The 26,780-nt window shown below is 43.3% G+C and overlaps 1 protein-coding gene across 1 annotated transcript in view; it reads right to left on the reverse strand.

Moving 5' to 3' along the window:
- LOC106573509 (SH3 and multiple ankyrin repeat domains protein 3) overlaps positions 1-26,780 on the reverse strand; it is a 238,792-nt gene that overhangs the window by 12,579 nt on the left and 199,433 nt on the right. The window contains 1 exon segment of the mRNA XM_045697184.1: positions 5,109-5,222. Coding sequence (XP_045553140.1) covers positions 5,109-5,222 — 114 coding nt within the window.

The raw sequence follows: 26,780 nt of genomic DNA on the forward strand, positions 1-26,780 counted from the left end.
TCTCTCTCTCTCTCTCTCTCTCTCTCTCTCTCTCTCTCTCTCTCTCTCTCTCTCTCTCTCTCTCTCTCTCTCTCTCTCTCTCTCTGTGTGTGTGTGTGTGCTTGTTTGTGTGTAAATACTGTATGTCTTGGCTCTGCACACTTGACTGATTTCTGATGGAATGCAGAGACAGTGGCCATCACTCAGCTGACACACACACACACACACACACACACACACACACACACACACACACACACACAACCTGTGTACGTGCTCAGACACGGGCACACACACCCATATACAGTACATGCTATACGTAAGGAAACAAGCCAATCCCTTCAGGTGTCTGAAGGCTAAAGGGAGGGTGACCTCAACTGAATTACCAGTCAATAATACTGACTCAGCTAAAACACTAATGCTAAAGACATGTCCTCCTGCTAGTGGTCCCTCCCTTCACCTCCCCTCTCCTCTCTCCCTCTTCTCTCTCCTCTCTTTCTCTCTCTCTAATAAGATGGATTAGTTGACTATGCTAATATCTCTGCTGACGCTGCTGGCTTTCAGGTAACACTGTTACAGAGAGAGAGAGAGAGAGAGAGAGAGAAAGTGAGCACGTGTATCTGTGTGCGTGTATGTGTGTTCGGCTGTTTTAGAATTAGCATATTGCCTCCATGAGACACTGTCTGTATCGTACTTTTTCTTCTTGTTCCTCTCTTTGCACCGTCTCTCATCATATCATCATTTCCTCCCATCAGGTCATTTCTGTTAGAGGCGTGCTAACCTGGACTGATTAACATGTGTGAACCTTGCTAACACAGCACTTTACACTCTTAGAAAAAAAGTTCCAAAAGGGTTCTTCGGCTGTCCCCATAGGAGAACCCTTTGTGGTTCCAGGTAGAACCCTTTTGTGTTCTATGTAAAGCCCTCTGTGGAAAGGGTTCTACATGGAACCCAAAAAGGTTCTACATGGAACCAAAAGGGTTCCACCTGGAACCAAAAAGGGTTCTTCAAAGGGTTCTCTAGAATCTAGTATAGATAGCACCTTTTTTTCCTAAGAGTGTAGAGCTTCTGTATGAACGTGATTATTACTGCCTCATCTCAGAGCTCTGGGATCAAATGCAGCCTGAGCTAGTTAGATCTATGTATGTGTGTCTGCTAAAACTCCAAAACATATCTGATGGAAGATACCTTGTGCCTCTCTATCTGCCCCTCACTTCTCTCAATGACCACAGCTCCCCCTGTCTTTCTTCTGCCTGCTCTCTCCTCTTTTCTCTCTTTCCCTTTCTCTTTCAGCCGTGACTTCCTTTTCACTCCTGCTGCAGAGGTCTGTGATTAGCATTCCAGGAGAGTAGAGAGGGTGTGAGAGAGAGGGAGAAAAGGAGGGATAGATAGAGAGGGTGCGGATGAAGAAGAGACTCCCAAACTTTTTAATGGGCAGGCTAAAAATAGATCAGTCTGTATCTGACTGGTGAGTCATTCAACTACTCAGCTCTGGGGAGGGAGGGTGGGAGGGAAGGGGAGGGAAGTTGGGAGGGAAGGGGAGGGAGGGGGAAAGAGATGAGAGAGAAGAGAGTGAATACATACAAAACCATTAAAAAACCTCAAGCCTCGTTGCTAATGTTACATAGTAGCTAAAACTACCAGTAACACAACTTAGGGCACTTTTACATCTCCCTTTACGATCTGGATCTTGGAGCGTTTGGTGCCCAAACGAATCCTGGCTGATACTAATCCTGGACCTGCGTGAGTAGCGGTTCCAAGATCCAGGACCAGAGTACCAGGTAACTTACCAGCTTGTAACTTTTTCCAAATGTAAACAAGCGAGCTCGCTAACGTCATATGGAATGTGCGTCTTGCTGATTACACCCTGAAACGGTTCTTTTCAGATCTAGTGAAAGCAAAACGTATTCTGTAGAATTCTCACAAATGCTCCAGGAAACCGAACCAGGGTACCGGATGTCATATGTGAAAATGCCCTTAGTTTAAAAAGCTGTGATATCACCATAGCATCCACAGTCACACATGTGCATGGCATGCACACCCCCAAATGCAAAAGCAAACAAATGCAAACACCAATACACTCACAGCCAGCAGCATTTCACCACTCATCACTGAATGTTGTGTTAATGAATTGAATCAATCAATATCCTTTTCTTTCTCTCTCTCTCTTTATCAGTCTTTCCCTCCCTCCTTATCTTTTCCTTCATCCCTCTGTCCTGAATCCCTCTCTGTACTCTCCCTCTTCCCTCTCCTTCCTTCTCTTCCTTAATCTCTTTCTCCCTTTCTTTATCTCTCTCTCTCTCTCCTACCTGCAGTGACTTATAAAGTGTCATCTCCAGATTGTTGTCCCCTTGGCGTATGTGTGTATGTGTGTGTGTGTGCGTGTGTGTGAGAGAGAAAGAGGCAGAAAGAGACAGACAGAGATAGTCACAATAAATAACTGAGATTCACTGATGGCCTGACCCTGGCCCTAACTCTACCCATGTCCATCTCTCTCTCTCTCTCTCTTTGACACTGACCAAAACCTTACCGCCAAATCAAAACAGAGAGAATGGGAAGGGGGGGGGATAGAGAGAAAGAGACACAGAGAGGGAGAGGGTGAGAGGAGAGGGGGAGAGCACAGTGAGTCACGACACAGGGTTGATGTATAGGAGCAGAGAGATCACTCCAGATCCAAGTAGAAATGTGATGTTGCCATCAAAACAGTCCACTAGGGCTATTATTTTCTAACTCAAAATAAGCCCGGAGCTTCGATTGAATCCGCAGTTCATGGAGCAGTAGTTTGCTGCTTAGACTACTGTGCCATCCATCAACAATGAGTTATCAAGGACAGTCTTAATTAATAGCTAAACTTGCTCATGGAGTTGTTTTTCTGTTTTAACCCGGTCCCAAACCTTAATCCTCAATTTAACCAATTGTAATTAATGCCTAAATTGTTAACCAATTGGAATTAATGCCTGAAGTTAAGCCTAGAGTTTTTTCTATATCCCAATCCTTAGCTCTTTTTTAACCCAGTCGGAATGAATGTATTAACTTAACCGTAGATTTGTTTCTGTGAGCCTAACATGCCTAAAACGTCTGGAGCTCATGCAGGAGCTCTGTGCCTGACTAAAGGATGTTGCCACTAGGGGCAACGCTGAGCGCTATTACCATCAAGTTGGCTTGGGTTTTGCTAGGGTGTTGTGGACGGGTGTGGCAGATGCGCATAATCCGCAAGCTCTGTCTTAGAGGATCATGTGTTAAATCACAGTGATAGACACACGCTTTTGCAACTTCTAAATTTGCCGTTTGGAGCAACTTTGAAATTTGACGTTTGGAGAAACGTGGAAAAACGTCTAATTCTGCAGTGAGAATGTGAGAGCTTGTAGATAGGGGAGCCTGCAGCACAGTCAGTTTTCTCAAACACACTCTGATTTGTAGGAGAGTCAATAAACAACTTCAATACAACTACACACACACACACACACACACACACACACACACACACACACACACACACACACACACACACACACACACACACACACACACACACACACACACACACACACACACACACACACACACACACACACAGTGAGCAGTGTTGTTTGGGTTAGTTCATTGTAGACAAGGCTGTCTTTCCTGCTTCACTGAGCTGAGATATACTGCCGTGACTGTCAGTAAAGCCTCAATGCTTACCTTCAGGTAAACAAGGGTATGTATGTGTGTTGGTGTGTGTGTGTGTGTGTGTGTGTGTGCTTGTGTCTATGTGTCTGAGTTTGTATGTCCTCTAGTATGTTACCTATTATTTCATCACTATTGAAACATCTGGGATACATATAACTCCTTCAAAAACAACTGTGTATCACCAACTGTTGACTTTCAACAATTACACAGCATTATTTATTCAGCTGGACTTATTTATTGCACCGAAATCATTTGTCGAGTTAACATTCAACAATCTAAGAAAAACATATAACGCTTCTGTACATCAATACCCAGTGGAAAGACGTGAAGGAGAAGGAATGAGAAGGAGAACTAGATGGAGGGAGGAGGGAAACACAGAGAGAGGGGGGGGAAGAGACAAATAGAAGAGAGAGAGAGAGAGAGTAAGAGAAGGGAGGGGGAGGGAGAGGAGAAAAACCAGAGACAGAGAGCTGCCTTTTCTTCATCTCTTCTCCTCTGTCTTTTAGTGAATCCTCCCTCATTCTTCTCCATCACTATTTCACTCCCTCCCCTCCTTCCTCTCCATATCTCCTCACCCCTCCCATCAGGGGACACAATTCCTCAAGTGGTATTTAGGGGAAAGACAAGAGACATTCCTCAACACCCATTTCCACAAAACCCTCCCTAGCCACATCCTCAGACCCCTTTCCAGAACACCTCTCCCCATCCCACTGCTCTATACAGTAGGTAGGAGCTGCACCAGTGGGTTCCTAATGGGACTTGCGGTGTGATTCAGAAAGCCTGTTTAACACACACTCTGTGATGGAGAAGGTTCATCAACCTTTATGGTTCAATCAACACACCACCTGTTTACCCATAAACCAACCTAAACATGCAGAGATAGATAGTACATTAATGAATGCAACATGTACAATATGTTTTCTCTTTTCATGGGCTCTGTTGTCCTTGTTTATTGTCACATACACCGGATGGGTGCAGCAAAATGTGTTGTTTTACAGGGTCAGCCATAGTAGTATGTCGCCCCAGGAGCAAAACAGGGTTAAGTGCCTTGCCCAAAGGCAGTTCAACAGATGTTTTCACCTTGTCAGCTCAGGTATTTGGCCCAACGCTCTAACCAGTAGGCTACCTGGCTAAGTGAGACAGATGGTGCATTCATCATGGTGGGAAAGGTCTGACACCTCCTCAACAATGTGATTATGAGCATCTTCAGGTGTGTTTTTGGTGTGTGTGCATGCGTGTGGGGATGTGTGTGTGTGTCCGCAGTCAGTATACACATTAGAGGTCAGCACACATAATATTGTACATACATGGCTGAATCAGCATCTTGGACAGCACCCATAGTTTCACCAGCCTGTTCAGCACCGTGGACAGGGCTAGCGAGCCAAAGTAATATACACTGTGAAGACTGAGAGAGTGTGTGTTTTACAGAGCTGTCTGTGTGTGTGTTCTCCAGTTATTACCTAGCCGAGGGTCGTACTGTCTCATCTGAACCTCCTCCACACAGTCGGCAGGGAACCAGCCTGTTCTCCCCTTGACCGTGCCCTCCCAGAAGCCTCCTTCTCCTATACTCAACACTGACACAGGGGGAGAGACAGAGACAGAGACACAGAGAAAGTTAACTACAGCATATGTACAGTTCATTGCAGGTTAACAGATACAGATGAGTCTCCACTGTGGCTAAAAGGAAGTAGATGTCACAGAACTTTGAGTGGAGTAAGCTGTAAGTTCATAATCACAGAGTCAGCTCTTGTATCCTGTGGATAAAGTGGACACAATTGAATTTGAATTTGAATTTTGACCAGGAAGTCCCATTGAGTTCGGAAGACCTCTTTTTCATTTTATTTCCTGAAAATAACAGATGCAAACCCAACACTGGCAATCACTCAGTAAATAGCCATTCAATTGCATGGCAGTGGGTTGTGTGTGTTCTTAGTCAAGGCAGGCATTTGGTGTGTGTGTGTGTCTCAGTGTGTATTTTTGTGTGTGTGGTGTGTGTACGTGTGTAATTGCGTGCATGAGTGTGCCCTGCCGTGGTAATTAGAGACGAATGTATGGTTGATATTCATCTTCGCTGCAGGACTGAGTCAAGCGCTCATTTCCACTAAGCTCATCCGCTACCGCAACACACATGTTAACATACACATTCATTACGCACAGGCTAACAACAAGACTAAGGAGCTGGACATACACATATATCGACACACACATAAACGAACACCAGCTGGAACTCTGGCTGTGTTCTACTGAACCCTCATCCATCCATGGTTGCTAGGTTACGGCAAAGTCAGGTTGCAACATGCAGCTGGTTTGAAGAATGTTAGAATGATGGGATGTTAACCTATTGGAATGTTAAAATGTTGGAATGTCGGAATGTGCTACCCAGGATGAATTCCCCAATCTCACTTTGTGAGTGACACTTGACTTCTTATATCTCAGGACAGGTGACCATACGTTGGAAACTGCACAAGCACGTCACTAGCCTGCCAGTACACATCTGCTACCTCAGCATGGAGAATCCAGCATAGAACCAGAGTCCCAGAGTTCCAGGCAAAGGCAGGGCTCACTCTGATCGGATAGAGAAGCTGCATCGACCCCCTCTCCTGGAGGAAACCTGCTGTGTTCCCTCTCTCTGATCACAGCTTAAACCTGCTTCACTGTGTCAGTCTCCTGGGTATACTCCCTCTATGCCGTTCCCTGTCCTTTGGCTTGGCATACAACCATTACATAGCACTAAGCGATTACTTGCCTTCGCTCTATCCAGAAATGTCTCAACAGTGAAATATGGTAGACCTTCAGGGAACTGACACACACACACCCCATCATCTCTAATTCCCTTCTTCAGCTGAATATACCCGAGCTAGCTTTAATCAAGGACCAGGAAATCAGCCTGCCAATTAGCAGACAGCCACAGGAACCATGATGATAAGCTCCTCAATAACCCCAGAGCATTGCATCACCACTTAAAGATGCAGTCTGGGGCCTCCCGAGTGGCACAGCGGTCTACGGCACAGCATTGCAGTACTTGAGGCGTCACTACAGACCCGGGTTCAAACCCAGGCTGTGTCGCAGCTGGCCGCGACCTGGAGACCCATGAGGCGGTGCACAATTTTCCCAGCGTCGTCCAGGTTAGGGGAGGGTTTGGCCGGCTGGGATGTCCTTGTCCCATCGCGTTTTAGCAACTCCTGTGGCGGGCCAGGGCGCGTGCACGCTGACACGGTCGCCAGTTCAACACATTGGTGCATCTGGCTTCCGGGTTAAGCAAGCAGTGTGTCAAGAAGCAGTGTGGCTTTGTAGGGTCGTGTTTCAGAGGACGTATGGCTCTCGACCTTCGCCTCTCCCGTATCCGTACGGGAGTTGCAGCAATGGAACAAGACCAATTGATATCACGAAAAAGGGGTACAAATTCGTAAAATAGTATGAAAATTTAATTCGGAACGTATCATCATGACATAGTACACAAAAAACGGGGACCCGTTTTGGCTGAAGCAACACTTTCAAAACTACTGGCTGAAATGATATAAAGATTCTGGAGCATAACTGTAATCCTCTCTCTGACATAAACTCATATCACACATCAACATTCATACCTCAGTTCAAATTCAACGTTACTTCTGAGTCACTTCAAACATCCCAAATCACATGAACATTGTATTTTGTTCATGACCACTATTAGTCCACTATTGTTGAACGTGTATCTTGATGAATGTCAGAAGGCAGAGTCAAACATTGGGGATTGAAATGATAAAAAGGTGAACCTTTACAAGCAGTGTGGATGAACCATGAGTGTCCTTTGGACTCATGTTTTCTATTCCAACACATGAATGCATTATTTTTCAACCCCTAACTTCTGCTCAGAATGACATGCTGAACTAGAGATTAAAGTGGCAGGACACAAATGTCAAAAGTATTTCTGATTGGTTCTGCTCTCCATCACTCAGTCACAACACATGAGTCAACAATTTGCTTCATGCTGCAGGCTCACCACTCAAACTGGTGAGCATGTTAAACCATTCCCTTATCTTTACTCTGCGAGGAGTGTGTTCCTGTGTGTGTGTGTGTGTGTGTGTGTGTGTGTGTGTGTGTGTGTGTGTGTGTGTGTGTGTGTGTGTGTGTGTGTGTGTGTGTGTTTGAACACCATGAAATAAGACCCCTGACAGTGCCTCTACCAGAACCAGACTGTGACCGTCACCGATCACACTGAAGCGGAGAGAGCGAGAGAGAGAAAAAAAGAAAGGGGGAGCGAGAAAGTGCCACAGAGAACAGAGTAATTGAGAGTGAAGGCTGATGAAATACACTTCATAAAAAGCTCAAATAACCCTGGTCCCCACACACGTACACATACACAAACAAGGTTTTAGGAGCGTCACCCTTACAGTGCCACTATTCAAATCAAATCAAATTAAATTTCATTGGTTGCATACACATATTTGCGGACGTTGTCGCAGGTGCGGCTAAGTGCTTGTGCGTCTAGCTCCAACAGTGTAGTAATACATAGCAGTCCAAAACAATACAAACAAATCCCCAAAATTAAAATTAAGAAATATCAGAACGAGCAATGTTAGAGTATATATAAATAATGGTGTGTATAGAAAGTATGGACAGTTAAGTGATAATGCCTGAGAAGCCGGTGTTTGGAGGATATATTGGCACAGGTGTTGTTAGGCCTGAGACCGAAGTCAATATATCCTCCAAACACCGGCTTCGTGGGCATTATCAGTTTTATCTTACGGGTTACCATCATATTAAAATAATAATTTACCTATTTTCATTAACGTTATTTTGATAAATTTATTCATACTATTTCCTCTTTCCACAAGATATAGTCCCGACACAAATCTGGGGTTGCTACCCAAGCCGGCTGGTCGTTTGATATATTGGTTCGGTTGCCAGAGACGCGACCCAGTCTTTCAGTCTTTTTGTTCTGTATCTATGGACGCGACCTAGTCGTTCGTTCTAAATATTCCATTGCCATACTGGCTGGCAACGTTCTTACCCCTTGCTTGCTAACTAGCCACCTACGGATAACTTACAGTTACGTCAAACAGTGCAGCCAGAAAGCTGCATTTGCATTTGTTTAAGCTGTTTTCTAGTGATATTTATTTGGATACATCCATAACAAATTAAATCAAATTGTATGTCACATGCGCCAAATACAACAGTGAAATGCTTACATACAAGCCCTTAACCAAGAATGCAGTTTTAAGAAAATAGAGTTAAGAAAATACTTACTAAATAAACTAAAGTAAAACAAATAAAGAATATAAAAAATAACACAGTAAAATAACAATAATGAGACTTTATTCAGGGGGTACCAGTACGTTCTGGCTGCACTCTAAGTGGTTGTAAGTTAGCCGCAAGGGACAAGACGGGATAATAACGTTACTGAGTCAATGTACATGTTAGTCAAGGTTATTTGTACAAGTAGGCAGGGGTAAAGTAACTATGCATAGATAATAAACAGCGAGTAGCAGCAGTGTAAAAACAAAGGGGTGGGGGGGTGTCAAAGCAAATAGTACCGGTGAAAATTGTATTAATTGTTCAGCAGTCTTATGGCTTGGGGATAGAAGCTGTTAAGGAGCCTTTTGGACCTAGACTTGGTGCTCCGGTACAACTAGCCGTGTGGTAGCAGAGAGAACAGTTCATGACTTGGGTAACTGGAGTCTTTGACAGTTTTTTTTACCTTCCTCTGACACCGCCTACTATATAGGTCCTGGATAGCAGGAAGCTTGGCCCTGGTGATGTACTGGGCCGTACGCGCTACCCTCTGTAGCACCTTAAGGTCGAATGCCGAGGAGTTTCCATACCAGGCGGTGATGCAACCGGTCAGGATACTCTCGATGGTGCAGCTGTAGAACTTTTTGAGGATCTGGGGACCCATGCCAAATCTTTTCAGTCTCCTGAGGGGGAAAAGCCATTGTCGTGCCCTCACGACTTTCTTGGTGTGTTTAGACCATGATAGCTCATTGGTGATGTGGACACCAATGAATTTGAAACTCTCGACCTGCTCCACTACAGCGCCGTCAATGTGAATGGGGCCATGTTCGGTCCTCCTTTTCCTGTAGTCCACGATCATCTCCTTTGTCTTGATCACGTTGAGGGAGAGGTTGTTGTCCTGATTCCACACTGCCAGGTCTCTGACCTCCTCCATATAGGCTGTCTCACCGTTGTTGGTGATGAGGCCTACCACCGTTATGTCGTCAGCAAACTTAATGATGGCGTTGGAGTCATACTTGGACACGCAGTCGTGGGTGAACAGGTAGTACAGGAGGGGACTAAGCATGCACCCGTGAGGGGCCCCCGTGTTGAGGATCAGCGTGGCAGATGTGTTGTTGCCTACCCTTACCACCTGGGGGCGGCCCGTCAGGAAGTCCAGGATCCAGTTGCAGAGGGAGGTGTTTAGTCCCGGGGTCCTTAGCTTAGTGATGAGATTTGTGGGCACTAAGGTGTTGAACGCAGAGCTGTAGTTAATGAACAGCATTCTCAATAGTTGCTCCTTTTGTCCAGGTGGGAAAGGGCAGTGTGGAGTCCGATTGAGATTGCGTCATCAGTGGAGCTAACAATGAGCTAATGATGCACAATTTCACCTGGCATAGAAAATTATTTTTTCTTGTCAGGACACTGTTGTTCAGAGGAGCTAGCCAACAACATAGCTAGCACAATCATTTCAAACTGAAGCTGGAAAGACTGCAAACTATCTGCACTTCTTTTTGTTTTACCTGTTTTCTATTGATAGTTATTTGTATAAATCCATAAAAACATTATGCTGATTCATGTTTTCGACTGGCTGAGAAAAGCTGTATGTTTCATCCTGACTCCCGACACGTTCATTACTATGGGACAGCTGGAGATCAAATTTGAATATTGAAACAATGTTGCAAATGTAGGAGACAGACAGCAAGGTTTATACAAACGTCCACTGTTGAAAACTAAATGTTAGTCTAAAAGAAATATAGAGATAATGTCTAAATGCTTTTTATAGTGGGTGGAGATCAACTCTATAAATTGCCCGGCTGGGCTGATGAGACAGTGGATTGCGCAGTCAGATGGAACAGAGTAAATAGGCATTTTAACCTGTTAGGGCTAGGGGGCAGTATTTGCACGGCTGGATAAAAAAAATGTACCCGATTTAATCTGGTTACTAATCCTACCCAGTAACTAGAATATGCATATACTTATTATATATGGATAGAAAACACTCTAAAGTTTCTAAAACTGTTTGAATGGTGTCTGTGAGTATAACAGAACTCATTTGGCAGGCAAAACCCTGAGACATTTTCTGACAGGAAGTGGATACCTGATGTGTTGTATTACCTTTAAACCTATGCCATTGAAAAACACAGGGGCTGAGGAATATTTTGGCACTTCCTATTGCTTCCACTAGATGTCACCAGCCTTTACAAAGTGTTTTGAGTCTTCTGGAGGGAGATCTGACCGAACAAGAGCCATGGAACGATGATGGCCCATTAGACACCTGGCGCGCGAGTTCATGTTGGGTACCCTCGTTCCAATACGTTATAAAAGAGTATGCATTCGTCCACCTTGAATATTATTCATGTTCTGGTTAAAAAAGGCCCTAATGATTTATGCTATACAACGTTTGACATGTTTGAACGAACGTAAATATATTTTTTCCCCTCGTTCATGAAGTGAAGTCCGGCGGGCTTAGATCATGTGCTAACAAGACGGAGATTTTTGGACATAAATGATGAGCTTTTTTGAACAAAACTACATTCGTTATGGACCTGTGATACCTGGAAGTGACATCTGATGAAGAGAATCAAAGGTAATGGATTATTTACATAGTATTTTCGATTTTAGATCTCCCCAACATGACGACTAGTCTGTATCGCAACGCCGTATTTTTCTGGGCGCAGTGCTCAGATTATTGCAAAGTGTGATTTCCCAGTAAGGTTATTTTTAAATCTGGCAAGTTGATTGCGTTCAAGAGATGTAAATCTATAATTCTTTAAATGACAATATAATATTTTACCAATGTTTTCTAATTTTAATTATTTAATTTGTGATGCTGACTTGACTGCCGGTTATTGGAGGGAAACGATTTCCTCAACATCAATGCCATAGTAAAACGCTGTTTTTGGATATAAATATGAACTTGATAGAACTAAAAATGCATGCATTGTCTAACATAATGTCCTAGGAGTGTCATCTGATGGAGATTGTAAAAGGTTAGTGCATCATTTTAGCTGGTTTTATGGTTTTGGTGACCCTGTCTTTGAATTGACAAAACATTACACACAACTCTTGTAAATGTACTGTCCTAACATACTCTAAATTTATGCTTTCGCCGTAAAACCTTTTTGAAATCGTAAAACGTGGTTAGATTAAGGAGATGTTTATCTTTCAAAGGGTGTAAAATAGTTGTATGTTTGAAAAATTTGAATTTTGACATTTATTTGGATTCAAATTTGCCGCTCTTGAAATGCACCTGCTGTTGATGGAGTGCACCACGGGGGGGACGCCTGCGTCCCACCTAGCCCATAGAGGTTAACAGCATAGATTTAGCCAGTGATAACTTGTGGAATAGACACCGGCTGGAATGCGTTTTTTATCAATCAGCATTCAGGACTACTCACACCCGTTGAATAATATATGAATAGAAAATGTATACAGCAATAGTTATACAGGATGAACAATGAGTAGAATACAGTATATACTAAACAAAAATCCAAACGCAACATGCAAGAATTTCTAAGATTTCACTGAGATACAGTTCTCCCGACCCCTCCTGTCTCAGCCTCCAGTATTTATGTGTCGGGGGGATAGGTTCAGTCTGTTATATCTGGAGTATTTATCTTGTCTTATCCAGTGTACTGTGTGAATTTAAGTATGCTCCCTCTAATTCTCTCTCTTTCTCTCTCACTGTCTCTCTCTCTCTTCTCTCGGAGGACCTGAGCGCTAGGACCATGCCTCAGGACTACCTGGCCTGATGACTCCTTGCTGCCCCCAGTCCACCTGGTCATGCTGCTGCTCCAGTTTCAACTGTTCTGCCTGTGGCTATGGAACCCTGACCTGTTCACCGGACGTGCTACTGTATCTTGTCCCTGACATGCTGTTTTCGACTCTCTCTCTTCCTACTGCACCTGCTGTCTAACTCTGAATGATCGGCTATAAAAAGACTCCTGACATTTATTCCTGAGGTGCTGACCTGTTGCACCATCTACAACCACTGTGATTATTATTATTTGACCCTGTCAAACCCTGATCTGTTTCACCTGTCTTTGTGATTGTCTCCACCACCTTCCAGGTGTCACCCATCTTCCCCATTATCCCTTGTGTATTTATACCTGTGTTCTCTGTTTGTCTGTTGCCAGTTCGTTTTGTTCATCAAGCCTACCAGCGTTTTTTTCCCTAGCTCCTGTCTTTGCTACAGTTCCTGTTTTCTTGTTTCCCAGTGTTCACCATTCCTGCCTGCCCTGACCCTGAGCCTGCCTGCCGTCCTGTACCTTTGCCCCACCTATCTGGATTACTGACCTCTGCCTGCCCTTGACCTGCCCTTTTCCCTGCCCCTGTTCGAATAATACACTTTTGCTATTTCGACACTGTCTGCACCTGGGTCTTATTCTTGAATGTGATAGACCTGCTGGTCATCTATGAACGATTGAACATCTTGGCAATGTACTGTTATAATCTCCACCCGGCACAGCCAGAAGAGGACTGGCCACCCCTCAGAGCCTGGTTCCTCTCTAGGTTTCTTCCGAGGTCCCTGCCTTTCCATGGAGTTTTTCCTAGCCACCATGCTTCTACATCTGCATTGCATGCTGTTTGGGGATTTAGGCTGGGTTTCTGTATAGCACTTTGTGACATCGGCTGATGTAAAAAGGGCTTTATAAATAAATTTGATTGATTTAAGGAAATCAGTCTATATAAATAAATTAGGCCCTAATCTATGGATTTCACATGACTGGGAATACAGATATGAATCTGTTGGTCACAGATACTGTATATAGAAAAAGTTGATCGTGAATCAGAACCAGTGAGTATCTGGTGTGACCACCATTTGCCTCACGCAGCGAGACACATCTCCTTCACATAGAGCTGACTAGGCTGTTGATTGTGGCCTATGGAATGTTGTCCCACTCCTTTTCAATGGCTGTGCGAAGTTGCTGAATATTAGTGGGAACTGGAACAGGCTGTCATACACGTAGATCCAGAGCATCCCAAACATGCTCAATGGGTGACATGCCTGGTGAGTATGCAGGCCATGGTATAACTGGGACATTTTCAGCTTCCAGAAATTGTGTACAGATCATTGTGACATGGGGCCATGCATTTTCATGCCGAAACATGAGGTTATGGCAGTGGATGAATGGCACGACAATGGTCCTCAGGATCTCGTCACTTTATCTCTGTGCATTAAAATTGCTATCAATAAAATGCAATTGTGTTCGTTGTCCGTAGCTTATGCACATACCATAACCCCACAAACACCATGGGGCACTCTGTTCACAACATTGACATTAGCAAACCGCTCGCCCACACAACGCCATACACGTGGTCTGCGGTTGTGAAGCTGGTTGGACATACTGCCAAATTCTCAAAAACGACGTTGGAGGCGGCTTATGGTAGAGAAATGAACATCCAATTCTCTGCAAACAGCTCTTGTGGCCATTCCTGCAGTCAGCATGCCAATTGCACGCTCCCTCAAAACTTGAGACATCGGTGGCATTGTGCACAAGGTGTAATGATCATGCTGTTTAATCAGCTTCTTAATATGCTACATCTGTCAGGTGGATGAATTATCTTGTCAAAGGAGAAATGCTCACTAACAGGGATATAAACAAATTTGTGCAAAACATTTGAGAGATAAGCTTTTGTGTGCATATAGAACATTTCTGCGATCTTTTATTTCAGCTTATGAAACATGGGACCAACACTTTACATGTTGTGCTTTATATTTTTTGTTCAGTGTACATGTGAAGTGGGTCAAACAGTATGCTATGTCTCTATGTACATAGGGCAGCAGTCTCTAATGTGCAGGGTAGAGCACCAGGTGGTAGCCGGCTAGTAACAGTGATTAAGGTTCAGGGCAAGTTATAGGTTGGAGGCCGGCTAATAGTGACTATTTAACAGTCTGATGGCCTTTAACAGTCTGATGGCCTGGAGATAGAAGCTGTCTCTCGGTTCAAGCTTTGATGCACCTGAACTTTCTCCGCCTTCTAGATGGTAGTGGGGTGAACACTCCATGGCTCGGGTGGCTGAGGTTCTTGATGATCTTCTTGGCCTTCCTGTGACACTGGTTGCTGTAGAGTAATGGAAGGCAGGGAGTGTGTCCCAGGGGATGCTTTGGGCTGACCGCACCATCGTCTGGAGAGCCCTGCGGTTGCGGACGGTGCAATTGCAGTACCAGGCAGTGATACAGCCTGACAAGATACCCTCAATGGTGCATCTGTAGAAGTTTGTGAGGGTCTTACGGGCCAAGCGACTTCTTCACTACACTGTCTGTGAGAATGGACCATTTCAGGTCATCAGTGATGTGCAAGCCGAGGAACTTGAAGCTTTCACCCTCTCCACTGCAGCCCCATTGATGTGGATGGGGGCGTGCTCTCTCTGCTGTTTTCTGAAGTCCATGATCAGCTCCTTCGTTTTGTTGTTGTTGACAGAGGTTATTATCCTTGCACCCCTCTGCCAGGGCTTTCACCTTCTCCCTGTAGGCTGTCTCGTCCTTGTTGGTAATCAGGCCTACCACTGTCGTGTCATCAGCAAACTGTTATGTCGTGTGCCAAGGCCCGGTTGGCATGACTATTGGTCCTTTGAAACAGACGCTGGCACTCAGTGGCCCTGAAACAGGGCTCTGTGTGTGTGTGTGTTTAGTGGCCAAGTGGCACCAGTGTGTCTTTTGCTATCCAGACTGAGCTGGGAGCAAGGCCATAGAGAGGGAAAGAGGGAGAAACATAGAGGGAGGAGAGTTGAGAGAGCATATATAAAAGAAAGAAGACATGAGGTGAATATAAAGAGTGCAAGAGTGGAGGAAGAGGAAGAGAAGGTTGGAAATGGGGGACAAATCAGAGGACAGATAGAGGTAGGGGAATAGAAAAGAGGGTTGATGGACAGGAGAGAAGAGGCATAACCAGAAAACCATCACAGTGTGTTGTATGTGACTCTGAGGTTAAAGCCAAGAGCTCATGGGTCATTCCACCAATTTGGAGCCCTTAGAGAAGTGTAAATTTTGATTTCACCTCATTTTAACATTCTGTCATAAAGAACACATGTTCTACTTCATAAAAAAACATGTTTTGGCACCTTAGCAAGTCTTTATTCATATAAAAATATGCTTTATTGAATTCTCCATGTGGCCCTTTATTTAATATAGCAGGCTTTTAAAATTCAATATTGGTGCACAATTGACCCTTTGCTAAGCCCCGCCCCCCTTGGTCACTGTTGCAACCTCAGACAACATTTTTCCGGGAAGACCAATTCCCCATTCAACGACTGGTGAAATCCCCTCACAATGATCTCCAACTGTGTTTCTAATACACAATTAAATTAAATGCAGTATACCTCTTGCTAATCAGTAAACTCTGGGGTATGTTGTTGTGGACTGTCATTACAATTGCTTCACAGGAACCTAGTAAAATTATGTTTGTAGTATAGCTAGCCACTGAATGGCTTTGAATTCATGATCAACTTGCAGTCAAAGCCATAGCCACTTTTGGAGCTAACTAGTGCTCTCAAATTGTATCCTGATGTTATAAGCAGATGGGAGTTGTATTCATAACATTACTAAGTTTGCTGGCTAACATACATTATGAGAAAATACGTTTTATTAAGTGTCTAGCTGACCAGCTGAGGTAGCAAACATTGTAACAAAAGTAATTATAATTTCAGATAAGAAAAATACTGCATTTCAGGAATCACAGTAGCAAGTACTCCTGGTGCAGTGTTAAATTATTTTGCCTTTTAAACATGACCTTTTTTTAAGAAAACTCTGTTTTTGCCTATGCCCTCACTGGCTTTCATGCGATTTAAATGCGAGCTTGTCCGAGGTGTCGGAATTGACAACAGTTCCTATCCATTGGAGCGCTGCGATTGGTTGTCCAAAATTCTGGGATGGTGCTGAGCAAAGACTCAATTTCTAATTTCTAAAATGCACTCTTTTCGTGGAACGTCCCTCATAGTATAGTCCTGCATCGGGTCGGATACCCACGGTTCCCCAGCGAGTGACCCGCAAAAAATTCAGCTGGCGGTGGAATGAAAACATTATTTTGTGATTCAGAACAAATATATTCGCATAGATTCTACAAGTATCTGGAACTATATTGGATGTGACACCATTCTTCCACAAGAAATTCCATCATTTGGTGTTTTGTTGAAACTGCTGTCTCAGGTGCTACTCCAAAATCTCCCATAAGTGTTCAATTGGGTTGAGATCTGGTGACTGAGACGGCCATGGCAGATGGCTTACATTGTTATCATGCTCATCAAACCATTCAGCAACTACTTGTGCCCTGTGGATGGGAGTATTGTCATTAATTGCTTAATTAACTCAGGAACCACAGCGGTATGGCAGCATCTGCTTTCAATGCACGTTGTATCCCTCATTTACACACATGTTTCCATTATTTTGGCAGTTACATGTAGTAGCCTTGGCTAAAGCAGTGAACTGTCCATTATTTGTGTTTTGCTGAAACACTCCTAATTTGCCCCACATGCACCGTTTATATTCCCTCCCCCCACACATGACTACATTGCCAAGTTAACTTTTCCTGGCTAGCCTAGCTCACGTGAAAATGGCTAACGTAACCGACATAATAATGGTAGAATAACTCCATCGTGGAATCAGGAGGTGTGCGAGCGAAATCTCAGGTTTGGAAGGAGTCGTTGTAGACAAGGAGGTCAACAACCCGGTAGATGGATACAAAGCCTGAAAACAATTATCTGTTAATTATTATATTAATTCAGGCTTTTGTTCATTTCAACCATACGCAGGCTATATAGAGTTTAAACCTAGTCGGCTGTTAAACGTTTGAGTAGCTCATAGCCTATAAATATAGGCTATTTTTGCAGCCTATAGCCTATTCGATTCTGGAAATTGTTTATTTCTGAGTAACAATTAAGTACCTTACTGTAATAGATTTCCATTAAAATGGCAAAAATAGTTTTTTAGCAAAAATAAACAATTTTGCTTCTTTCTCAAGAAAGAATTTTGCTAAGACTGGGAGTGAGGCGTCAGTCATACAAAAGTTATACTTAAATCCAAACTGGTTCTCTAGCAAATTTTAAGAATGTTTCACCCCATGTTCAAGAATGGCCTTTTTCCATTTATTCAGATTACAACCTCTCACTTTCGGTTATTTGAAAACTTAATCATCTCCAAAATATCATTATTTTTCAAATAAGCCATAGAAAGTTGGTTGCAATTTCAGTTTAATCCACCAGAAAACACTTAACAAATAATACAACAAATATTGTGGTTAAAACTCAAACATACTATTAGACAGCAGAATGCAAAATAGTTGGGAAGAGATTTTCAATGTACCAATTTCCATGGCACATGGTTTATGAACTGATATGCAAAACGACGCCAGATTCAAAACTTATAATTTTTTTATTTCAATTATTATACAAAATTATTGCAACCAATAGAATGTTATATGTATGGGGGATACAATTTTTAAGAGAGAGAATGCCAAGAGTGTGCAAAGCTTTCACTTTTTTGGTTACTAAATGATTCCATATGGGTTATTTCATTGTTTTGATGTCTTCACTATTATTCTACAATGTAGAAAATAGTAAAAACAAAGAAAAACTCTTGAATGGGCATGTGTGTCCAAACCTTTGACTGGTGCTGTATATAAATATATATTTACAAAAATATATATGGGGGATTGGAAATGATGCAGACAATTACATTGATTGGAGCTACAATCTATGTGCAATATTAAAGCTGATCTACCCCATGAATTTAAAAAAAAGACTGAGTGAGTGGGGAGCGGAAAACAGAAAACTAGCTGTTATTGGCAGAGAGGTTGGAACTCTTAGTTTTTGGTCTATTAACCTAATTACAGCATTGTGATGTCACCATGGAATGCAAACCTGATGATTAGAAGTTTCTGTGTAGATTGTATTTTCAACCACAAATTATCAGGAAACACTGACCACATTTATTCACACTTTTACACTGTTATTTTCATCAGCTGCTGTACAATATGATACAAAACAAAGGAAAAACATATTATTGACTGCACTAGGCCTTTATATGTAAAATAGCCTTTTGAGTGACTAAAATATCACCCAAAATATTTTTGCGAGGCTAGAAATGCTCCACATTTCAGAAAAATTAATTTGTCTCTCATGGCTAACTACAAGGAAGTTTGAAGACTGGTTGAGTGGGTGGGGAGTTTATATTCATGAGCTTGCCTTGACTGACAGCTCTTTGAAATGAGCAGTGTTGCAGAAAAATCATTTCAAGCTAATTTAGTGATACACAAAGCAAATCAAGCAACATTGAAATTGCATAAGTAGCTAGGTTTCCATCCAATTGGCGACAGATTTTAATATGAATATTGTAGAATATGTGCATTTTCCTACCAGTGGTATGTTTCCACCAAATGGATTTGTTGCAGATTAAAAAAAAATGTGTGTGATGACGTAGTGCACACAAAATATATTAATTTGCTTAAGTTTTCATGTACCAAATAAAAATCTAAAGTTCAATGTGATTCCATCGCATTTTCAACTCTACCACTAGATTTGCCACAAAAACTATTGCTTTAAATAGAAAATATGCCTTCTCTGGTCTTGCACCTGCGCTCTAGCCAACAGCTCGCAGATACAGCGCGTGTAGGATGTGCGGGTTGTCTAGTCTACGTGATGAGATTATTATGGATAAAAGCGCTAATATTTTTATTTGTCCAACATCGATCATCATGTCACCAGATAATGTCACCAGTGGTCTTCCTGTCTGGGTTGGCGCCCCCCCTTGGGTTGTGCCATGGCGGAGATCGTTGTGGGCTATACTCGGCCTTGTCTTAGGACGGTAAGTTGGTGGTTGGAGACATCCCTCTAGTGGTGTGGGGGCTGTGCTTTGGCAAAGTGGGTGGGGTTATATCCTGCCTGTTTGGCCCTGTCCGGGGGTATCATCGGATGGGGCCACAGTGTCTTCTGATCCCTCCTGTCTCAGCCTCCAGTATTTATGCTGCAGTAGTTTATGTGTCGGGGGGCTAGGGTCAGTCTGTTACATCTGGAGTATTTCTCTTGTCTTATCCGGTGTCCTGTGTGAATTTAAATATGCTCTCTCTAATTCTCTCTTTCTCTCTTTCTGTCTTTCTCTCGGAGGACCTGAGCCCTAGGACCATGCCTCAGGACTACCTGGTATGATGACTCCTTGCTGTCCCCAGTCCACCTGGCCGTGCTGCTGCTCCAGTTTCAACTGTTCTGCCTGCGGCTATGGAACCCTGACCTGTTCACCGGACGTGCTTGTTGCACCCTCGACAACTACTATGATTATTATTATTTGACCATGCTGGTCATTTATGAACATTTTAACATCTTGACCATGTTCTGTTATAATATCCACCCTGCACAGCCAGAAGAGGACTGGCCACCCCTCATAGCCTGGTTCCTCTCTAGGTTTCTTCCTAGGTTTTTGGCCTTTCTAGGGAGTTTTTCCTAGGGAGTTTTTCCTAGCCACCGTGCTTCTTTCACATGCATTGCTTGCTGTTTGGGGTTTTAGGCTGGGTTTCTGTACAGCACTTTGAGATATCAGCTGATGTACGAAGGGCTATATAAATAAATTTGATTTGATTTGATGATAAGACCCTTGATATTTCTTGGAAAGGAGCATCAAGCTCATCACCATGTACTTTCACTACCCGGTGAAGTTCATAACTAATGTCATCAACAGCCTAATAAACTGCGAAGTTTCGAGGGTCGTAGTGGGAGGACTACACAACATATCATTGCGTGACTCCAAGTTTACTTTGATATGATGGTTATTATATCAACATTTGCGCATAAAGGCATTTCCGCCGCAATTTCTCGCATTATTTGTATGGACAGAAATATCACACCATGTTGAACAACAAATAGATTGTCGGCATTTATAAAATCGTACCAGGCATACCTTGTTTCCACCAGCCTGGTCGTGACTTTTTTCATGCATCAGGTAATTCATCCGCATGAAATGGTTGGATGGAAACCTGATAAGAAATGTACATTTATTTTATACATCTCACGTTTGGCATGTCTCTTGTGATGCGGTTCACAGCAGCACTGACAGATGTGTTGACATGACAGAGTTTTGAACGACCCCACCACCTTGTTCCATGCTGGCTGAAGACCTAGCTAGCCCGTAACATGCTAACACCAGACACAGGTGAAAAGGGAAACATCTTTGCCATAGTTGAAGTGTAAACTTTTAATTATATTTGCTGACACCCTACAGTCAAATTTTGACACCAGTATAGTAGCTATCTAGCTATATAAACCACGCTCCTCTGCAAACATGCGTTCTCCGATGTACCTTTTTAAATTAGGTAATAGAATATCATGTTACCGGTGGTGTATTAAAATAAGAGTTAGGGTGATGTTACGGAACGCCTTGCCAGATATCCAATGGTAGAGCGTGGTGCGAAATACAAAAACCTTAAAAATGCTATAACTTCAATTTCTCAAACATATTACTATTTTACACCATTTGAAAGATAAGACTCTCGTTAAATCGGGTACGTTTTTTATCCGGCCGTGTAAATACTGCCCCCTATCCCTAACAGGTTAAAATCGGACACCGCGATTGCATAAATCCAACCACATTGTCCGATTTCAAAAAGGCTTTACAGCGAAAGCAAAACATTAGATTATGTCAGGAGAGTACCCAGCCAAAAACAGTCACACAGCCATTTTCAAAGCAAGCATATATGTCACAAAAACCCAAACCACAGCTAAATGCAGCACTAACCTTTGATGATCTTCATCAGATGACACTCCTAGGACATTATGTTAAACAATACATGCATGTTTTGTTCAATCAAGTTCATACTTATATCAAAAACCAGCTTTTTACATTAGCATGTGATGTTCAGAACTAGCATACCCACCGAAAACTTCCGGTGAATTTACTAAATTACTCATCATAAATGTTGACAAAATATATAACAATTATTTTAAGAATTATAGATACAGAACTCCTTTATGCAACCGCTGTGTCAGATTTTAAAAAAGCTTTTCGAGGAAAGCACATTTTGCAATATTCTGAGTACATAGCTCAGCCATCACAGGCTAGCTATTCAGACACCCGCCAACTTCGGGGCAACCTAAACTCAGAATTACTATTAGAAAAATTGGATTACCTTTGCTGTTCTTCATCAGAATGCACTCCCAGGACTTCTACTTCCAAATAATCCATAGTTATCTCCAAATACCTCCGTTTTGTTTGTGCGTTCAGGTCACTATCCAAAGGGTAACGCGCGAGCGCATTTCGTGACAAACAAATTCTAAATATTCCATTACCGTACTTAGAAGCATGTCAAACGCTGTTAAAAATTAATTTTTATGCTATTTTTCTCGTAAAATAGCGATAATTTTCCAACCGGACAACGTTGTATTCATTCAAAGAGGGAAAGAAAAAAATGGCGAGGTCTCGTGAACGCGCATCTCCAGTCTCTCTGTCCCCAGGCAGACCACTGACAAACTCTGCTCCTGTTATCTGCCCAGAGACAGGAGACACGTCAATCCGCTTTCTGAAGGCTTTAGAGAGCCAATGGAAACCTTAGAAAGTGTCACGTAACAGCTCAGATGCTGTAATTTCGATAGAGATGCAACATAAGGACTACAAATTGTCAGACAGGCCACTTCCTGCATGGAATCTTCTCAGGTCTTTGCCTGCCATATGAGTTCTGTTATACTCACAGACACCATTCAAACAGTTTTAGAAACTTTAGAGTGTTTTCTATCCAAATCTACTAATTCTATGCATATTTTAGTTTCTGGGCAAGAGTAGTAACCAGATTAAATCGGGTACGTTTTTTATCCGGCCGTGAAAATACTGCCCCCTATCCACAACAGGTTTTAATAATCGAGTCTTCTGAATCCAAGTGTTTGACATGGGGGATGGGACCTGTAACTTTATGATGACACTTTATCAATGTAGAAGCAAGAGTCATTTTTCATACTTTGATTTGGTTTCATCCCAATATGAAATTTTACTGTTAGTGACCTTCAACATCAAAAATGTTATTTGGTGGGTCATGAATAGGCTATCAGAACAATTCTATGTGGGTGGGTGGAGTGGTGGAGAAAAATCTGTCCTGATGTCGGGTATTGGGTGGGGCTCGGAAATGATGTGGCTGGCGCGGGGCGGGTGCAGCTACAAAAAACGGAGCCGTGCAGGACTCTACCTAATAGTGTAAAACAGTGTAAAGCTACACTAGCCAAACAGTTCACAATCAACACCTCAGCAGGACCTAGATCAGCCACAGACTGGACAACACCAGCTACAGTACTACAGCACCACTGGACAACACCAGCTACAGTACTACAGCACCACTGGACAACAACAGCTACAGTACTACAGAACCACTGGACAACACCAGCTACAGTACTACAGCACCACTGGACAACACCAGCTACAATACTACAGCACCACTGGACAACACCAGCTACAGTACTACAGCACCACTGGACAACACCAGCTACAGTACTACAGCACCACTGGACAACACCAGCTACAGTACTACAGCACCACTGGACGAACACCAGCTACAGTACTACAGCACCACTGGACAACACCAGCTACAGTACTACAGAACCACTTGACAACACCAGCTACAGTACTACAGCACCACTGGACAACACCAGCTACAGTACTACAGCACCACTGGACAACACCAGCTACAGTATTACAGCACCACTGGACAACACCAGCTGCAGTACTACAGCACCACTGGACAACAACAGCTACAGTACTACAGAACAACTGGACAACACCAGCTACAGTACTACAGCACCACTGGACAACACCAGCTACAGCATGCAGCATCATGCTGGTTTATAATCACCTCTACAGGTACACAGCAGTGGGCGACACAAAGGACAGATGTCACAAACAGGGTATCTGTCACCTCATGGAACAATAACAGATGTGCTATTTGGTTTTTTAAACTGGGCCTCAAACATTTTACTTAGTAAAGGGGGGTAAGTCAACTAATCTTCAGTTTGTAGTCCAAGCCGTTGGAAACAGTCATACCTGCATTAACTGATCATAGTTTCCATCATGTTCTATGGGAAGAGTTTCTTGTAGGGAACTCAACAGAGTCACTCCACCTCTGAGAGTCAGTGGGTTCTCCAGTCATTCCACTGCAACAATCGACTCTGTGTGAGCTGGATAGCTATTGTTCCACAATCCACAAAACATTTTCTGTGGCAGACATGGACAGGCCTAATTAAACACTAATACAGTAATCATGCGCAGGGGATGGACAAAGAAAGAGGGGGAGAGAGAGAATGAAAGACAAAGACAAATAGAGGGGTGGTGAGAGAGGAGAGAATGAAAGGGAGCAAGAGAGGGAGGGGTACAAAAGCAGAGGAATAATCCTCATCAAAACACAAACTATCATTGAAAGGTGATGCATTTGAGTGTGGTGTGGATACATGTCTGTATGCATTTCTTTGTTGGTATAGTATGTAAGTGTAGTAGTGAGTGATTGTGTGTTTCAAATTTCAAGTTGTACTGTCAAGTGCACAACTGCAGTGAAATGCCTTTCTTGCAAGCTCTTTCCCAACAATGCAGCAATCAATATCAGTATACTATAAAAAAAAAAAAGTCAAGTAGAAGAAAAAAACACACAAGAAATAGAAATAAAAACACAAGAGAGCAAGTAAGCTACAGTATAGTATATACAGGGTCAGTTCCAGGGTCAGTAGCTACATATAGGGTCAGTTCCAGGGTCAGTAGCTATATATAGGGTCAGTTCCAGGGTCAGTAGCTATATATAGGGTCAGTTCCAGGGTCAGTAGCTATATATAGGGTCAGTTCCAGGGTCAGTAGCTATATATAGGGTCAGTTCCAGGGTCAGTAGCTATATATAGGGTCAGTTCCAGGGTCAGTAGCTATATATAGGGTCAGTTCCAGGGTCAGTAGCTATATACAGGGTCAGTTCCAGGGTCAGTAGCTATATACAGGGTCAGTTCCAGGGTCAGTAGCTATATACATGGTCAGTTCCAGGGTCAGTGCCAATACAATATTTACAATGTGCAGGGATACTGGAATGGTACGGTTAGATATGTATAGGGATAAGGTGACTAGGCATCAGCATATATGATAAACAGAGTAGCAGCAGTGTATATGATGATTGTATGTGAGTGTGTGTGCGTGTGTGTATGAGTCAGTATGAATGTGTGTGTGTTGGAGTGTCAGTGTGAGTGTGCATAGAGCGAGTGAGTGTGAATAGTCAGTGCAAAAAATAACATTGAAAGGTCAATTCAGATAGTCCGTGTTGCCGTTTCGTTAACTTTTTAGCAGTCTTATGGCTTGGGGATAGAAGCTGTTCAGGAGCCTGTTGGGTGTCAGACTTGTTGCTCCGGTATCGCTTGCCGAGCGGAAACAGAGAGAACAGTCTATGATTTGGGTGGCTGGAGTCTTAAACAATTTTCTGGGCCTTCCTTTCACATCCCCTGATATAGAGGTCCTGGATGACTGGGAGCTCGGCCCCAGTGATGTACAAGGCTGACTGCACCACCCTCTGTAGCGCCGTGCGATCGAGACCAAGCAGTGATGCAGCCAGTCAAGATGTTCTCAATGGTGTAGCTGTATAACTGTTTGAGGATTTGAGGGCCCATGCCAAATATCTTAACAACTGTTAACGTATGTTCAAACCATTTTAAGTCCTTAGAGATTTGGACAGCGAGGAACTTAGTGTGTGTGCAAGCGTGCGTGAGTGTGTGTGCTGTACAAAGTGTGTGTTGGTGTCCCGTCTGAGGTTGCCTGCGGTTGAGTCAGTCACGATGCCTGGTCCAGAAATAGCATCAGTGGCAATGCAGAGCTATTTATACTCCACACACACTCTGCCCTGCCTTCAAGCTCCACTGTATCCCCACTGTGTGTGTGTGTGTGTGTGTCTGCGGGTGTGTGTGTGTGTGACGACCGACTGAGCTCATTTTAATTTCAGCCTAGCCTCGCTCTACTGCTCAAAGCTGAGTCATTCACACACACATCAATATTTCCTCTCCCTCCACCCCCCCCTCAAACACACTAAACTTGATTCTCTCTCTCTCTCTCTCTCTCTCTCTCTCTCTCTCAAACATACTATTACCACTATACATGCTCCAGCTTTTTTTCTTCTCTTAACATCTCTCTCACTCGCACACACACACACACACACACACACACACACACACACACACACACACACACACACACACACACACACACACACACACACACACACACACACACACACACACACAGGAGAGAAAGGTGACAGACCGACTGAGTGAGTGGGGTTGTTAAAAGAAGTCTCCTCTCTCCTGCAGAAACACACAACAAAGGAACCAGCAGAGAGCTGAGACACTGGGAGATGGCCATCTGCCGATATGCATTCACACAGAGAAAGAGCCAGCAGCATACCATCCTGCATCCCACTGCTGGCTTGCTTTTGAAGCTAAGCAAGGTTGGTCCTGGTCAGTCCCTGAATTGGAGACCAGATGCTGCTGGAAGTGGTGTTGGAGTGCCAGTAGGAGGCACTCTTGCCTCTGGTCTAAAAAAATATCCCAATACCCCAGGGCAGTGATTGGGGACCTTGCTCTGTGTAGGGTCTTTCGGATGGGACGTTAAATGGGTGTCCTGACTCTCTGTGTTCACTAAAGATCCCATGGCACTTATCGTAAGAGTAGGGGTGTTAACCCCAGTGTTCTGGCCATCATGGTCACCTAATCATCCTCAGCTTCCAATTGTCTCATTAATCCCCCTTCCTCTCCCCTGTAACTATTCCCCAGGTTGTTGCTGTAAATGAGAATGTGTTCTCAGTCAACTTACCTGGTAAAATGAGGGTGTGTGTGCTGTAAGAATACTAAGAGCAAATTAGATGTATATACAGTAATTTATCATTATAAACAGAAAATATTACAGATGTGTGTGGAGCTGCTGTCGGTGAGCAGCAGGCATATGATTTTGTGTG

The sequence above is a fragment of the Salmo salar genome, chromosome ssa16 (genome assembly GCF_905237065.1).
Source record: "Salmo salar chromosome ssa16, Ssal_v3.1, whole genome shotgun sequence".
NCBI lineage: Eukaryota > Metazoa > Chordata > Actinopteri > Salmoniformes > Salmonidae > Salmo > Salmo salar.